Source organism: Chinchilla lanigera, unplaced genomic scaffold (genome assembly GCF_000276665.1).
Source record: "Chinchilla lanigera isolate Chin_1 unplaced genomic scaffold, ChiLan1.0 scaffold00024, whole genome shotgun sequence".
Taxonomy (NCBI): domain Eukaryota; kingdom Metazoa; phylum Chordata; class Mammalia; order Rodentia; family Chinchillidae; genus Chinchilla; species Chinchilla lanigera.
This window is the reverse complement of record NW_004955425.1, coordinates 11,982,783-12,000,757: the sequence shown is the minus strand read 5'-3', so window position 1 is coordinate 12,000,757 and position 17,975 is coordinate 11,982,783. Positions and strand designations below refer to the sequence as shown.

The window sequence follows — 17,975 nt, the reverse complement described above, 5'->3', positions numbered from 1 at the left end:
GAGGCGTGCCGGCTCCCCGCGAGGGTCGCTGTTGATTGGAGCCGCCTGCTTTACAAAAATAAGGAACTTTATTTTGACTGGACGGGAAGTACGTTCTCCCGGAGCGCGAGCCTGTTTATTATAGGCGGGCGGCTTTTGCAAAAGCGAGGAATGAAGCACAGAGGATTCTAAGTGGGGTTCTTCGCGGGGCGCAGCTGCGCGGCTGCAGGGGAAGAAAAACGAGGCTTGGGCGGGGGTGTCTGGGTCTCTCCGATCTCCCTGCCCCGAGTGGAGGATTTCTGGTGTCTCCTGCGTTTCTCTGGGAGGCGTGGTGTTCAGGAGTGTGGAACCTCGGATCCTGGGTAAGAAACACACCCTGCTGTTGTACTAGAGTGTTACACAGATAAAACACCCGTTCTTCCCTGTTTATCTGTATGAGACTGTCTTCAGGGCCTTTGTAAGACATTCTGAGTTCGTGACTTTTCAAGCACAATACAGGGCCTCCGTTTAGGAGTTGTAATTCCGCTCGTTTATTCTGCGTTCCTTGGCCGCGATTGCATGCAGAATCTGATGGAGGAGTATGTGGGTACTGTAGATCTCTGACCCGGATCAGCCTCTGTGGACGATTTGGCTTTTACTGGTAAAATGATTCAGGTTTAGGCTGCTAAGGAAGTCCTGACATTTTTAGAGACGGTAACGAAGGCCAAAGCTGGTTTAAGTCACGAGCCTAGAGCCACAGCAGCTACTGTGCGTGACTGGGTTTTCCTTGAATTGCTATATTTTCCACCGATTGCGCTCGCTGAAAGTACGCAGACTGAGACTCGGGCACAGCTAGGAAATGTTGAAAGAGTGAAAATTGACAGTCTTTTAGTACCCTGAATTAAGAAACACCATACATAGCCAGAGTAGTTGTCATAGACATTTCCTCTTTTGTGTCGTACATAGGAGTGAGTTTGGAAATGCTCATGAAGTCACTGTTAATAAAGGCAAGCTTATTGATATATATTAATCAATTGTAATAATAATGTTCCTAATAGTGTAGAGATTGACCTATGTGCTAAGGAGAATAAACCAAAATAAATAAAAGCAATTTCTGTGGTAATTGTCACTTGAGTATAACCGTTCTTATCAAAGTATGTCATAATGGTCCTGTTCAGAGTGATCGTTTATTAATTAGAGCTGTACCCTGAATTTAACTTAAAAGTACAATACAGAGTGGTGGTTTATGTGTTACCCAAATTGCCTAGTTCAGAGGAGTCATTTAGATTTCAGAGAAAAAGCCCGTAATTTTATTATATTTAATAGAAAAATAAACCTTGTTTTCAATTTCATAAAGTTTTTTTGACAAAGGACTGTTTTACATCTCCACAGTACAGTGCTTCAGTCTAATAAATATTTGTTCCTTTAGATTCTCAGATATTTACACAATTATGCATGTATTGTTAGTCCTGTAAAAAGACACCTGAATGCTGATAATCTATCCTATTCATAAAATGCATAGCAGAATGGTTAGCAGTTCAAAGTTCAGCAGTTTGTCTCCACTGTCATAAACATTTACAGTTTAAAGTACGTTGTTTAGCTCATACTTTGGTTTGTCAACTAAAGTGATTCAGAGTGCACTTTGTTAAAGCCATTGTGTGGATTTTTTTCACATTTTTATTACTGCTACTAAGTAAGCAGTGTCTTTCAATTTAGAGTTGATATCGTACCCATCTCCATAAAAGGATTGGTTTTGTTAGTCACAACACTCTGAGAGGCTGAGGCAGGAAGATCACGGGTTCGAGCCAAGCCTGGCATCTTAGTGACTTAATGCTCAGTGAAAAGGTGCTGAATTTAATCTCCAGTAGCACGAAAAGAAAAAAAAAAAAAGAAAGAAAAGAAAGACCTGACACTTGATAGAACAGAGATGCTTCAGCAGAAAAATACATTTTGTTTCAGCTAAGTAACCAGGGAATATTAGCATTTCTGATATCAGAGTGATATTTTATGTTCTCCAGTGAAGTCATAATTCATCGAAGTACATTTAAGTCTTAGTTTTAAGAATACAGTTTTCGATTTTGGAAATACTACATGGTATTTTAGGAAAATGATTCCATTTAAATATGCCTTTTCCCTGTTTTCTTTCTCCCAGGGTCAGTCACTGGTAACAGTTTCCTCTTAGGCTTTTGTTTCTGGGCACGTGAACACATTAAAACAATTGTGATTTTTCATACAGATAGATACATCAGCAACTTTTTCAATCTGTTGTATAGGATAGTACAAAGCTTTTTTAAAATGAATTATAGGTGCTTATGATACGCTTACATCATGATAAAACTATTGTAAATTGAAAATGCCTTTAATATTCCTAACCTAAAACAAAACAAAACTCTTAGCCTACTATAAACAGCGCAACAATATAGTACACTGGTGTTAGCCTGTGGTCCTAGTGGCTGCGTGGGAGTTGGGTTTGCCTCCATGGCCTGGCGTGGCAGAAGTGTTAAGCTGAATGTCCTCAGTCTGGGAAAAGATGAAATATTCAAAATTTGTAGATTTCTACTGTGTGCCTGTTGCTTTGGCACCATCAAAAAGTCAAACCATTGTTAAGCAGAGCCGTTGAGTAAGTTGGAAACTGTAGTAAACTTTAAAAAAAAACTGGTATGTCTACAGAGTGATGTATCAAAATTGGCTTAACTTCCTTCAGTGGGAGATTTTTAGATTTCTCACCATTGTTTTCTGTTATAAATAATGTGTTAAACTTTCTTGTGTGTTGTAGCATACTATCCACAACGTTTATTTATTTCTGTAGGTTTCACAAAAGTGTAGTAGCTATCCATTTAAGCTCCCAAAACTGACTAAAATTAGCAGAAACTGAAAGTGGTATGTGGAGAAGACCTACAATTATTTTGTCTTACTGGATTATCCTTATTGAAATTAATTGACTTCAGAAAAGTTGCGAGGGCCATAGAGAGAACTTAATGTTTTGCCAAATTTGTTTTACTATTTTTTTAATCTGTGCACATTTTTCCTGAACTGTGTGTGAGTAGGTTGCATACGTCCTGTCACATATACAATCATATTCAGCGTATGTTTCGTAGGAGCAGAGGTGTTCTCTTCTGCAGCCATAGTATATGCATGAGAAATGTGACAGTGATACAGAACTTTAATCTGCGGCTCATATTCTCAGCTGATCATATGATGTCTTCTGCTACATTTGCTCTTCTCAGAAGAGAATCCAGTTCACATCATTGGTGGCCGTTAGTTATGTCTCCTAAATGCCTTTAATTTGTAATACACTGTCAGCCCCTCTCTCTTACGATATTGCCATTTTGAAGAATAAACGCTACTAACTTTAAAAAATGTTCTTCACTTTGACTTTCTGATGGTTCCTTATGAGATTCAGATGATGTGTTTCTTGCGGGGGACACCACAGAAAGGTATCTTTTAAAGCATGAGAAGCCCACAGTGTCTATGTGACCCTTGTTAGTGGTTAATTTTGATCATCTGGTCCAAGTGTGGTCTGGTTTATTCATTACATAGTTAATATTTGTTTTCCCTCACAACTAATAAACTATCTGTGGGGAGGTACTTGAAGATCATGAAGATGTTCAGATTCTCATCAAACTTCTCCTCTAGATTTGGCAAACTTACCTCTAGATATCCTGTTGATGATTCTTGCTGTAAGAAACAGCTCTCCTTTCATTCCTGTGCTTGTTACGTTCTTATCAGTTTGGATGCATGGATTCCTATTTTATTACATGTGTCAGAACCTATTATAAAACTTTCTTGCTACTCAGCATGTCCTGTATTTGCCCATAGGTAGCTCTTCCTTTCCATCACAAGAAGTTATTTTAAACTCATCTCTTCCCCTCCCCAGCTGTTGAGTCAGCCATTTGTCTAAGGAACTCTGGTTCCTTTTTAGTGGGAAATGGTATCTTTCAAAAGCTAGGATCTGGGTGCCATGTGTGGTCATAGCTACTAGGGTATCAATGCTGCCAGGTGTTTTCAGTGGCAGTAATTAAATGCATATATAAATACTTTAGAAATCACTTTCATGCTTACAGTTTCATTTCAACTGGAGTCTCTCCTTTGCTTACTGGATTATCGATTTTTTTCCCTTCCTCCACAGTGAGAAGCCAGACTCCTTGTTATCAGTGTGTTTACTGTTTTGCTCAATCCTATAATTTTCGCAATTTTTACAGCCATAATTCTAGAGAAAACAAACCTAAAATAAAGAATTCAAAATGAGATTTCCTTATTCTGAGGAAATGTGCTTGGAAAGCACAAATGTGCTTGGAAGCACATTGTTCAGAAGTTCTTTGGGTTATACCACCACCATTTATAGCAATATTTTTACTTGAAATATTTCTGCTCATTTATTTCTGTTTAAATTCAGTTCCCTTTTTTTCATTTTTGTTTAATTACATATTTGAATGCTTACAAATTAACAGGCTTCCAAAAGTCAAAACTTTACGGAAAAGTATAATCACAAGTATCACTTTTTTGGGGTGGGAGTTTGAGACAGGGTCTTGCTATGTAGTGCTGGCTGATCTTGAACTCACAGTCCTCCAGCCTCAGCCTCCAGCTGGGATTACAGGTGTGCACCACCGTGCCTGGTAACAAGTATCATTTCCTTACTGGCATACCCCGTTCCTCAGTACCCCTTGCAGGTAACTCACTTTTATTGTTTGTGATTCAACCCTTTTTTCCTTTTCACAAATAAGCCAGTATATAGTTTTATTTCCTCATCTTTCTGACATAAGAGGAAGTATGCTATGTATAGTTTTCTACTTTATTTTTAAAACTTAACAGTATATCCTAGAAATCAATATGTATTAGTTCATAGAGTTCCTGCATGTTCTGTTTTTGTAGCTCAGCTGTGCTCCATTATGCATATGTACCACTGTTTATTCAGTCAGCTTCCTGGATTTGCTTTTGACCTTTCTATTTATTTTCATTTATTTATTTATCCTAGTGATAATACCTCATTGTCTTGATTCATTTTCCTGTAAGTCTTGATCAGCAGTAGAGTAAGCATCACATCCTACTTTTTTTTGAAGACTGTCTTGACTTTTTCTGGCCCTTTGCATTTCCATAATTTTTTTTTTTTTTTTTTTTGGTCTTTTTGAGACAGTGTCTCACTGTGCAGTTCAGGCTGGCCTTGAGCTCACTTTGTAGCCCAGGCTGGTCTTGAACTTGCAATGATCCATTCTCCTGCCTCAGCCTCCTGAGTGCTGGGCTTAATTAAGCTCCCTGTAAGTTTTTAAAGCTCCTTCTCATGTTTCCAAGAAGCCTGATGAGGTTTTGTTCGTGGTGTTGAGTGTGTAGCTTGTGTTGGTGAGAGTTAACCTCTTCAAACCTTGAGCCTTTTAGCACTTGAATATCTCACAGCTCTCTGTCTTTCTTCAATTTTTCTATTTGTTACAGTTTTTTTCTCCTGTTGTTACGGTGTTCAGTGTAGAGATTGCTAGCTCTCCTCTAAGTATCTAATGATTCTGTAAATTGTACTGCCTTTTTAAAGAACTTTTTACCAAATTTGGAAAGATGTTGCCAGAGTAATACAATGAATTGAGACACAGCATTAATCTGGATTTACCTCTTACTAGCATTTTGCCATTTACTTCTTTACTTTTGGTAGATGATGATGATGTTATAGAATCTTTTAAGAATAAATTACAGACATCATGACCCTTTTGCTGTCCATAGTTGTGTATCTCCTAAAAATAGAACTATTTTCGACCTAACCATGGTAAAATGATCAAATTCAGTATATAATATTTGGGTTTTGCCATTGTTGGCAAAAATGTTGGAAGAAGTATAACATGATTTTAGCTAAAAGGCCAAGAAATAATTTAATATTCTTTATAACAGTGTATTTCCACTTCTAGCTTCAAACATTGCACTGAGCTGTTATGATTAGTTGCCTTTTGGAGCAATTATTTTGTCTTTATCTTTTAAACCATGCAAATGAAGAGTTTCAGGCACGTGACATTTTAGAATTTTAGTAGAATCAAAGGAGCACGTGCTCCTTTGATTTTGTTTGTCTTATTGTTTCATCCTGGTTAGATTCAGGTAATGCATTTTTGGTAAGAATACTGAGTTATGGAATGTTCTCAAAGCATCCTGTCACAAGGCATGGGATGTCAATTAAATTATTGTTGATGTAACTTTGATCACAGTGGTTAAATGCTGACTGCCAGGTTTTTTCTACTGTAAAGTTACCACTTTCGCTGTTGTAATTAGTAACTTTGGAGGACTCTTGAGATTGTTACTCTCTTGTTCCTCATCATACTTCACAGCTGGGGTTAAGCATCCATTGCTAATGCAGTAGTTGACAAATTCAGTTCTGTGATAGTTGAAAGCCAGAATATACTGTAATTCTGTTGCTTTAGTTAGTTGGCATTCTGCATTAAGGCTGAATTTCCCTCAGTCTTTTCTGTTTTGTTTTTGTGTTTGTTTTTTTTGTTTTGTTTTTTGTCTTTTTGAGACAGGGTCTCACTATGCAGTTCCGGCTGGCCTTGAGCTCACTTTGTAGCCCAAGCTGGTTTTGAACTTGCAGCGATCTTCCTGCCTCAGCCTCCTGAGTGCTGGGATATCAGGCATGCACCACCTCACCCAGCTGCTTCAGTCTTTATTGGGTATTTTCTTTTTTTTTGGACAGGGAACTGAACTCACGACCTTGCACTTGCCAGGCAGGTGCTGTGTCACTGAGCTACATCCCCAGCCCTCAGTCTTTATTTAGGATATGTTAGTTGATTTTTTTCAAACTTAAACAAATATCCATTTTTTAAAAAGTTACCTGTTATTATTGCTGCTGCTTTTAATGCTAATGTCTCAATTAGGACAGCGACAGCTTCTTCAGGTTGGCACCTGTGTCTTTTTTATATTTCACATTTTTTTCTTTTACAGCATTTTTTCACTTTCTGGCATTGAGCATGTTTCATGTAATTTTGTGCTTTCCCTCTTTGAGTGAGCCATTTTTCTTCAAGGAAACTAGTTCTTTTGTGAATGAATGGTGTTTATAGATCATGATCTGGATACCAGGTATGGACATTGCTTCTTGCATGTGATTCTATTTGTCAGTTCAGTGACTGGATTAAGAAATACATAATTTCTTTTTCTTAACAATTTGAGTTTATCCTCATGCCTGTAATTTAGCAGTGTGTGTGTGCGCGCATGCATGTGTTTTGGGGATTGAATTCAGAGCTTCCCATGTGCTAAGCATGCTCTTTGCCATTGAGCTATACCCACAGTCCCATACCTAATATTTACCTACTTGCAGTGCTAGGGTTTGAACTCTGACCTTCTACATGTTAGACAAACTCTCCACCACTGAGCTACGTGCCTACCTCTCCAAACTTGTAACTTTTATCTAGCACCACATAGTTTTTGTTTTTCCTCATTTTCTGTTTGTGTCTGCCTTCTTCCTCATTGAGAACTCTTGTCTCCTCGAAATATTAGTACCATATTTATTCACTTTGAATTATTTAAACCAATTTTGTATTCCTGGAATTGAATCCACATGGGCATGATAAATTATTAGATTTACTAGTGTTTTGAGGCTGGATATTGTGTGTGTGTAATCCAAGCACTCAGGAGGCTTAGGCAGGAAGATTGCTGTGAGTTCGAGGCCAGCCTGAACTGCATAGTGAGACCCTGTCTCAAAAAAAAAAAAAAGACAAAAATAGATTTACTAGTGTCTTGTTAAAAACATTTGTGACTATGTTCATTCGAGATCATGGTCTGTAATTTTTTTTTTGGTCTTTGTTGGACTTTTAAAAAGTTATAATTATTTTGGCTTTCTGAAAGAGTTTTGGATTTGATACTTTCATATTTTCTGGTGAATCTGGTAAGATTGTTTATTTTTTGTTTAATATTGTTTAGTTTGATATTATTCACAAAACCATTTGGATCCGTGTTTGTCTTGGGGGTTCTTAATTATAATTAGTTTTCATAAGCGCAAGGTCGTGAGTTCGGTTCCGGTACAGGAGAAAAACCAAAAAAAAAAAAAAAAAAAATTAGTTTTCATAGACGTAGCAATTCAGATTTATTGGTGTCACTTTATCTAATTGTGGCTAAAGGAGTTTGTTCATTTCATCTGAGTTGTTGCATTTATCAATATCAAATTCATTAATTCTGTTATCCTTTTAATGTTTGTAGGACTTGTCTTTTTTTTTTCTCTTTGATCTATCTATGTAGGGGTTTATAAGTTTTATTGATCCTAATAAATATCTTTTGAGTTCATTGAGTTTTCACCATTGTCCATTGATGTTGCTCATGTCTTTCTACTAATTTAAAGTTAGTAGGTTTTTTCTTGCATCTTAAATTGAAATCTTTTTTCTTTTCTAATACAAATGCTTAGAATTTCACATTTCTTTAAGTGCATCCTACAAATTTTGATGTGTTGGGTTTTCATTATCATTTAATTGAAACTACTTTCTAATTTTCCTCCTGAATTTTGAGCATGCATAATTAGAAGTATTTTGTTTACCTTCAAGTTATTCGATATTTCTTCTACTGCTCTCATTTCCTTTCCAATCAGAATATTCTTTGTATGATTCCAGCCCTTTTAGGTTTTTGACTTGTGTTATGGTCTAGCATATAGTCTTGGTAAAAACTCCATTTATACTTGAAGAGAATATATATTCTGTTGAATGTAGTTTTTTTTAAATTTTTATCATTTATTTATTTATTTTTGGAGATGAAAGCTTGGTGTGTTGTCAAGCTGACCTCCAACACAAGGGCTCATGTGATCTTCTCACCTCAGCCTCCTGGGTTGCTGGAAGTATACATGCAGACCTATAGGTAGTATTCTGTGGATGTAATATTTTAAGTATTATAGAGGTCCAGTTGTTTGATACTATTCAAGTTTTGTATATCTTTACTAATCATCTCTCTACTTGTTTTATTAAATACTGAGAAAGATATTGTGGTCTTATCCTTTGTGGAATTATTTATCCTTTCAGTTCTGTCAATTTTTACTTCATGTATTTTGAAATTCTATTACTAGAGATATATATATATATATATATTTTTAAATTTTGTGTGTTAAATTTTTCCTTATCTATGATAACATTCCTTTTCTTGAACTGCTGGATTACAGGCATACACCACCTTGCCTGGCCTTTACAATTTTATTTCTAGTAAAAGTATATGTTTATCATAACAGTTACTTGAAAAAAAAATTGTTCTTTTGGACACCAGGAATTGAACTTGGGACTTTGTGTTTGTCAGGTAGCTGCTGTGCCATTGAGCTGTGTCCCTAACAGAAAAAAATTTTAGAAAGAGAAGGAAATAAAAATAACCTAGACTGTTCTTCCACTGAGCTATATCCCGGGCCCTTTAAATTTTTCAGTTTGAAACAGTGTCTGGCTAAGTTGCCCGGGCTTCCATCCGACCTTAGCCTCTCTGAGCTCTGGAGTTAACAGTCCTGTGCACCACGCCTGACTTACACAGCACTGTGTGTGCACTAAAAGCTCAACGTAAAATTTTCCATGTGAGCCATGCGTAAGTGTACAGTAGCAACAGGTCTCTGGAACTCCTGTCTTTCAATTACAACTCTGTGTAGACTGAACAACTCCCCTGTTCCTTCTATCTAACCCCTATCAACCACCATTCTATTTCAAAGTTTAACTACTTTACATAAATTGGAATCATGCAGTATTTATCTTTTTGTAACCAGCTTATTTCACTTAACAGTATCTTCAATACTCATTCATCTTGTAGCATAACAATTTTCTTCTTTTTAAAGGCTGAGTAATATTCCTTTGTATGCATATACTGGATTTTCTTTACCCAGACATCCATTTGTGGACATTTGGGTTGCTACCACCTATTAGCTGTTGTGAATAATGCTGCAATCAATATGATTGTGTCCTTCACTTGTTTCTGGGATTCTGATGATGTGTGTTAGTTATCTTACACATTTGGTATTATCCCACAGACCTTTGGTGCATTCTTCTGATCCTTTCACCCACCCGCCCCCTTTTGTTCACTCTTCATCGGACATCACATTCTCTGATCCTTTTTGTGGCTGTGTGGAGCCTGCTGAGGAGAACCTGAAAAGCATACCTTTTTTGTTTTGTTTTGTTTTTTGAGACAGCGTCTTGCTATATAGTTCTGACTGGCTTATACTAAGTATGTGGCCCAAGCTGCCTTGAGCTCATGCAGTCTTCCTGCCTCAGCAGCCTGAGTGCTGGGATTACAGGTGTGCCCACCACGCCTGGTCTGGAAAGCATTCTTTGTCTCTATTACTATGTGTTTTTATTTCTGCTGTTTCCATTTGACTCTTGAAGTTTCTCTTTGCTAAAATTCCTAATCTTTTAAGTTTAATTTTATTTATACATGTTTGCAATTCATCTAGTTTGTAATTGTCTTGGGGAGTGTTTACATGTATATATTATAGCGTGGTTTTTTTTTTCTTATCTCCTTGCCCTTTTCTCCTTCCTCCAGTTCCCCTAAATCATTTTTTCATTCTTGTTGATATTATTTGTCTTAGCTCATGTTGTGGCACATAATGTTTACATTAATTGGAGTTATTAGGTTCCTGCACATGACATGTTCTTCTTTCCCCTCCTTTGCTCCTCACTCCTCACTCTTGGGTCACCTCTGTATTGCAAGAGATCCATTCCCTTTCCCCCTTCTATCCATCTTTCATCATTTGTTTGAACTTTTCCTCACTCAAAAGAGAGATACCGTATGGTATTTCAGCTTGTGTGTTTGGTTTATTTCCCTCAACATTATATTTTCCAGGTGCATACATTTTCCTACATGTCTCAAATTTGTCATTCTTTATAGTTGAGTAGCATTCCATTTTATATAGATACCACATTTTCTTTATCCAGTCATCTGTTGATCAGTATATAGGCTGCTTCCAGGATTTAACTATTAAAAATTGTGCTGCTACAAACATTGCTATGCATATATCACTGTGGTATGATGATTTAAGCTCTTTGGGGCTAGCTGGGTCATACGGAATTTCTAATTCAGTTCTTTGAGAAATCTCCATACTGATTTCCACAATGCTTGTACTAGTTTACATTCCCCTCAACAGTGCTGGAGGGTTCCTTTTTCACCATAGCCTCACCAGCATTTGTTAATGTTTAATTTCTTAATGATTGGCATTCTTTCTGGAGTAAGATAGAATCTTAGAGGTGTTTGAATTTGCATCTCTTTAATGGTCAGAGATGTTGAACAGCAAAAGAACCCATCAGTAGAGTGAAGAGACAACCTACAGAATAGGAAAATTTTTTTGCCAGCTTCTCCTCAGACCAAGGACTAATATCTGGAATATACAGAGGACTCCAGAAAATTAAACCACCTTAAAGTTCTGGTGGTTATCATGTGCTACGGTAAAATTGAAGCAGCTGAGGCAAATGGTATTTATTCTTGAAATGTATACCTCTGCTTTACTATTATTTTGGTGATTTAAACCAGTTTAATCAGAAGTAGATTCAGACTTCTATTTTGTTGTTAAATTTACTGTCCATTATGGACTGTTTGTGTCTCCATAAATTCAAATGTTGAAGTCTCTCCCTCCTGCCCATAAGGTTATTTGTTTGTTTGTTTTTTGGTAAGTGCAGAACCCAAGGCTTTTGGATTGAGCTACATCTCCTGCCCTTTTTATTTTTTATTTATTAAGTAACTATGTTGCCCCGGCTGGGTTCCAACTTGGAATTTTCCTGCCCTATCTTTCCAGATTGCTGGAATTACAGGGTTTGCCACCACACCTAATTCAAGATAGAGCTTTTATAGTAGTCGTAAGGTTAAAAGAGGTCGTAAAAGTAGAGCCCTGATCTCTTAGACTGTCGTAAGAGGAGACATAGAGAGTTGCTCTCTGTCTTTCAGCCTTTTGAGAATACAGTGAGAAGATGACATATGAGCTAAGGAGAGTCCTCACCTGGTTCTGTTCTAACAGTCCCTTGATCTGAGTTTTCTAACCTTCACAACTATTGGAAATAAATTTGTGTTGTTGAAGCTGACCACTCTGTGGCATTTTGTTATGACAACCCGAAGTGACTCATACACCTTCTATGCACCATGGATTCGAAATTCCTCTGGTTTTACTTCATGGTTAGGGTGGAGCTGACATGCCAGAGCATTTTTCTCAATACTACTACTTCTTTGTTTTTGTTTTTGTTTTTTTTTGGTACCGAGAATCAAACTCAGGACCTTGCGCTTGCCAGGCAGGTGCTTATACCACTGAGCTATATCCCCAGCTCAATACTTCTGTTCAATTGTCTGCTTTATGTGTTTCTGTACACCCATTTTCTCCTTGTTTGTACCCCTGCCCCCAGTGTATGTAGATTACTGTTGGTTTTTACCTAGTGATTGCCAGCCTCATGCTAGGTGCTAGTGGTAGGGTTTTTTCCTGTTGTTCTGGTCCAGCTTCACTGTAAGGTAGGCTGTGTGATCCTGTGTCTGGGGAAAGGGGCTAATTCAGGATCCTGCCCTTCCTGTGGGAGTCAGTTTTTGTTTTGTGTCTTTTATCAGGTCTTTTGTGTGAGGTTTGAAGTCAAGACCTTGTATAATTTCTTACTTCGCTTCAGCCAATAACCTCCAGCTCCCTAGACTTAGAGGATATTTTTTTTTCCACTGGTGCCCAGTTACAGTAGATGTTAATCTGTACCTCAGAGACCACATCGTTTGCTGTCATTACCCTAGTAGTTTAAGACCTTTGCTCCACAGGGGAAAAAGTTCCTTTTTTTCTTAGAGAAGTGGTATTTTCCTTCCTCATAGTCTGTACCTTTGAAGGTAACTCTTTCTGGGTTTCTGTCTTGTCCGGGTGCTTTTCTTCAAAGCATAGAAGAGAAGCCCCTGGAGAAGATGGTGCAAGTGTGTACAGCCTGGGAATTCTTACCCTCAGCCTATCCTACACTTGATTTCCATTCATGTCTGTAAACTTTCAGCTCAATTGTTAACCTCCTCGTAAGGTGCTCCCATCTCCATGCTTTTCCACAGGCGAGCTAGTGTTCCCATTTGCTTTTGCTAGTAGTGTGTCTTTCCTTAGAGTTTTGGTTGTTAAATTAAATTTAGTTAATGATTTCAAGAAAAGTTACAATTTTGTGGATTACCTGGGTTTTTTTTTTTATGTTTTAGGTGGGTGCAGTGCTCTTTGCAACTTTCTGTATCCTAGGTCCAAGATGGAAGCCTGAAATTTTTTTTCTGATCCACTCTCTTTCTACCTTTTGATACTGTAGCTACATGTTTTAAAGTGCTTAATATTACCCACAGATTTCTAATGCTGTGTTCCTTTTTTCTTTTTAGGAACTGTTTCTCTTTGTTTTAATTTACATATTTGCTATTGTATCGTAATTTTTCTTGCTGCTTCTTAATGTTTGTTGCCCTTCTTTGATTGCTTATTTGTTGTCTTTATTCTAAAGTTAGAGTTTCACATATTCTTTTCAGTTCTACAATCTCCCTTTTTAGTGTCTATTTCTCTCCTAAAATGCCTCATTCTTTCAGCATTTGTCTCTTTGTAATTTCCTTAGCATATTCAGGATTTTTGTTTCAATATCTTTGTTTCTTAATTATAATCATTTGGTCATTTGTGTCTTACCTATTACATTTTCTCTTGATTATGCATCACATTTTCTTGATATTTTTAATATGTCTTATAACTTTTCTATTTAAGGCATTTAAAGAACATTGGTAAGAAAAGACTACTATTTTTTGTTTTCTTTCTTCATAGAGTACATGCCTGTTTTAGTTACTTCCTTTTTTCTAGGACAAAATACTCCATACCTACAAGTTAAAAGGAGGAAAGGCCGGGGATATAGCTCAGTGGCAAAGTGCCTGCCTGGCAAGCACAAGGTCCTGAATTTGATTTCTAGTTCCAAAAAGATAAATAAGTAAATAAAGGAGGAAAAGTTTATTTTAGCTCACAGTTTGTAGAGGTTTCAGTCCATAACTTTCTGGCTGCAAGGCAGAGGGGTGTGGCAGAGGAGCAACAGTTCATAGCTTGGCAGGCAGAAGGCAGCAAGATTTAATTCTTGCCCTTTTTATACCATCTAGACTGCAAGCCTATTGGTTGGCACCACCCACACCCCCAGTGGGTCTTCCCTATTCTGTCATCCCATCACCTGTAACTATGCTAAACCAATCAGTGGGCTAAGCCAGTATCACATACCCGTGCTCCAGTTACTCGCAAAAGCCCCACCTATGAGCGCATAAGGCTTTGGAGAGACATCTAGACATAAGCCCTAACAATATACTTCCGCTGTTACGTGAGGTACTGATAGGTACATCCTGCTGGGGTTTAGCTGAACTGGTGCTGCCCTGCAGTTAACCTTCCAAGACGCCTCCTTTTTAATCTTGACAGTTTTTGAGCTTAGTGAGATGGTGGTGAGGATTTGTCTTCAGTTTCAGATACTGTCGGTTTACTTTGGATCTTGGATTTAGAGATTACCACTTTCCTCTTTCTCACAAAACTTGAAGGGTTGTGTTGTAGGGTGAGTAGTGTGGGAGATTTGTTGAGCCTAGCAACGTGTTTTTGTGTTGGGGCTATTATAATCCCTAATTCATCATTCTACCCCACACTGTTGTGTATAGCATGAGGAACTTCTATTTTCCTGACAAAATCTGCTCGTCTAAGGGGAAACTCATCTGTATCTAGAACAGGTATTTGTCTCAAAGTGAGGACAGCTGTGTTACCCCTGTTTTCACAGTGGACTTGTGTTCATCCAGGCTTCTTTGCATCTGCCACTCATTATTAGTCCCATAGGGAAAGTCACAACCACAGGAATAAAGGCCTTGTTCTAAGTCCCAGCCTTCAGAAATGAAATTTCTCTTTAGTAGTTTTTAGTTGCATTATAATATCCTTGACATCCCCAAATGTTTGTTTACCAACTAATCTTATCTGTAGGTAGTAATGTTTACCTTCCTTCTATTCTCTGTCTAGGTCTTAAACTTGATGTTCTTCCTTAAGTTGAGATCTTTTGCTTTGCTTTTGTTGATTAAATTCTACATTGTTGCCATAATTAAAAATCCCTAACGTGCGCAAAGAAATAGAAACTCAAGTGGACAATTTTACCAAAATTCTAAATAGATTTATTTGAACTATACTCTGTTTTAGCTAACATGATTTTGTGGAATCCAGTTACGTGATAATATTTAGATTTGGAAATGGGTGTTTAGGGTCACAGGGATAGAGCTAGTTAGTATACACATGGTGTTGTTTAAAAAAGGCTTCCCCTTTGTGTGGAGAGGTTATAAAAATGTATCTCTTTCTGTTTCATGTTTGGTGCCTGATTGCAGCCCTCTTTTCCCGGTGACTGGATAAATCATGTACTCTTTGTACAGCTGCACACAGTGCATCTGAATCAGGAAATTTTTTTTACTTGTTTTCTTATAATAGATAAGAGAGACTTAAAATATATTACCAAGTAGGAAATTCTGTATAGCTACTGTTAACATACATTTGTTTTCTGTTTATGAAAGTGGAATCAATTTGTGCTGTAGCTTTTAACTTGTTTCTTTTTAAACCAGAACTTAGAAAGTCTGTTACCGAGGAATTTGTGTACAAATTTACGCATGTTGTGTTTATTAGAAAGTCTGAGGGGGCTATCAGGGAGTAATGATTGGAGACAATAAAGCTATGTGATTTAGAGTTTGTGTTCTGGTGCTTTGCATATAGTAAGTACTAAAACATGTTGGTTGAATGTTAGCATTTCTGAAATAAATAGAAGTAAGCCCTTAAATTTGTGGAACTGGTTTACCTGGTCCTTCAGGAACAAATCTATCATGTGAAATAAGGTTTGTTATAGTTAAAGCATTAAATGTCTGATTTCTGTCCCATAGGAATACTGCAACATCCAGATGGCACAGTGTTGAAACAGTTACAGCCACCTCCAAGGGGCCCAAGAGAGCTGGAATTTTATAATATGGTAAGTAAGGTAAGATTTGTTTTGCTGTATTCTAAGTGTTTTTCAGCGTTTTCTGGTGGTGACTCACAGTAAGAAATATATTTGACAGCATGTCCTTGTTCACTGCGTATAACGGAAACAAAAATTTCATGACAATGTTTATCTTTCACTGTATGTAATGCAGTCTAGTATCTTCTGTTCTACTCATTTCTTAAAGATTCTTATTCTGAGTCACTTGAGTTGATTTCAATCAATGGGTTGTGAACCAGCAGTTTGAAAAACACTTAGCAGAGAGTGTTTGTAGTTCTCAGAAATGGTAAGTTAAATAAGTTTTTACTGCAGAATTCCTTACAGTCTTAAATTGCTAACTCGCATGGTTAGTCTCCAAAGGGGAGAAGAGGGCATAATTAACATCTAATTAACCTCGTAACTGGGATTGTTTTTATTTTAGTGTATTCACAATGTTCTATGACTACCACCTCTGTCAAATCATTTTCCTTACTCAAAAGAAAAATGCTTGGGTTAGAGATGTTCAGTGGTAAAGCACTTGGGTAGCATGCTAGTGTCTCTGGCTTCTGTCCCCAGCATTGTAACACAAGGTTGAGGGTTGGGTTACAAAAACAAATTTATAGCCAGTGTAGTGGCACCAACATTCCAATGTAGTCCCAGCTCCTTGAGAAGCTGAAGCAGGAGGAATGCAAGTTTGAGGTCAGCCTTGGCAACTTAACAAGACCCTTTTTCAAAATCAAATTTGAGAAAAGGGCTGTGGATGTAGCTCAGAGATAGAGTGCTTGTCCAGCATGTATGCACGAGGCCCTGGGTTCACTCCCAAGTATGGGCGGTGCTGGGAGAAGAGAACCTACACTTTATTAAGCCACTGTGCTTCATTACTCCTTTCCTCCAGTGCTGGCTGCCACTGATCAGCGTTCTGCAGACTTGCCTATTCATGGTAATGTTACCGGGTTCTGGGGTTTTGGGGTTTCCTTACAGAGGTGGTTTCTAGGTTCTTAAGAGTTGGTCCAAACAAGTGCGAAAGGCAGCAAGATTCTGCTGTTAAAGATAGGAAAAGAAGCAGACTTTGCAGAGTAATTTGGGCCTAGTAAAAGTATGAAAAATTACATGCAGCAGCCTGAGAGTGGACTCCTAGGTAAGCAAAACACCACAGTCCAGAGATTAGTGATGGATGGCTCCCACTGCTCAGACTGACATCAGCTGTAGGATCCCATCAAAAATCTATTCAGGTTCTTGGAGGAATTGAAGGGGCCCCTTTCTAATTGGGTCCCTGTGCAGGACTTTGGGAACTGTTCTGTGCCATGTGTCCTGAAATTTTGTAATTAACAGATCATGCCCACTTTCCCAAACAGTTTGCCATGCTCTGGTCACCCTCCGTTGAAAGCCCTTGTGGACCTCACTGGTCCAGAGGAGTCCGCATTTATAATCCCAGGGAAAAGTTACTGGAATTCCAATAGGTAATTCCAGAGTACCATTTCCAGTGCAATCCATGGTGAGAGTAAAGAAACGAATACGTGTCTGTAGATGTGGGGAGCCCAGGGGTCCTAAATCCAGTAAGAACGATGGCTAACCACAACTAAAGCCTCTACCCCAGGGCTCAACCTGGGTTTGATTAATTTATGGAGAGGGAAGTGGCTTGTGGAAATGCCACTGTGGGAATGGGGAGAAGTACAATGCTGTTGAGCTGGGCTAGGGGCTAGGTAGCAGGGGAAACAGCAGCTCTGCAATATGCAAAGAGAGGTATACAGAAAGAATAGTCTGCATAACACAGCTTGAAGCATCTTGTGTTCTGGGGTCAGTGCTTCACCTTTGGTCTGTAATCCTCATGCCCTGAGACACCGTGGCTCAACCCCAGCCCGGCTCTTAGTCCATGTAGCACAGCATACTAGTTGGAGGCTATTGGTGGTGCATCATTGACTTGTCACATTGCTTTATTCCCCTGCCACCACCATTGCTTTGCAGACTACACCCTTTTGCATTGCTTAAAGCCTAATGAGGGGATAAAGAAATATCCTAGCTGGCTCTGTACATATCAGTACATGGAATCAAGGCCTGCTTTAGCCAAAATGCAGACACATGCTCTTCTTTTAAAGAGAGCCAACCTGGTGGTCTTCCATAACCCACCTCAGTCATTTTATGTAA

The 17,975-nt window shown here is 38.1% G+C and overlaps 1 protein-coding gene across 2 annotated transcripts in view; it reads left to right on the top strand.

Annotated features, from left to right (window-relative positions):
* The first annotated feature begins 147 nt into the window (after nt 1–147).
* The window catches only part of Ipmk (inositol polyphosphate multikinase), a 50,762-nt gene continuing 32,934 nt past the window's right edge, over nt 148–17,975 (top strand). The window contains exons 1-2 of one of the 2 annotated variants that reach the window (XM_013514871.1): nt 148–341; nt 15,757–15,851. In XM_013514871.1, the coding sequence (XP_013370325.1) occupies nt 15,840–15,851 (12 nt within the window). In that variant the 5' untranslated portion in view covers nt 148–341; nt 15,757–15,839. Of the gene's footprint in view, nt 342–3,328; nt 3,396–15,756; nt 15,852–17,975 lie in introns of those variants that run through there. The other variant, XM_013514870.1, reaches the window with a different exon arrangement.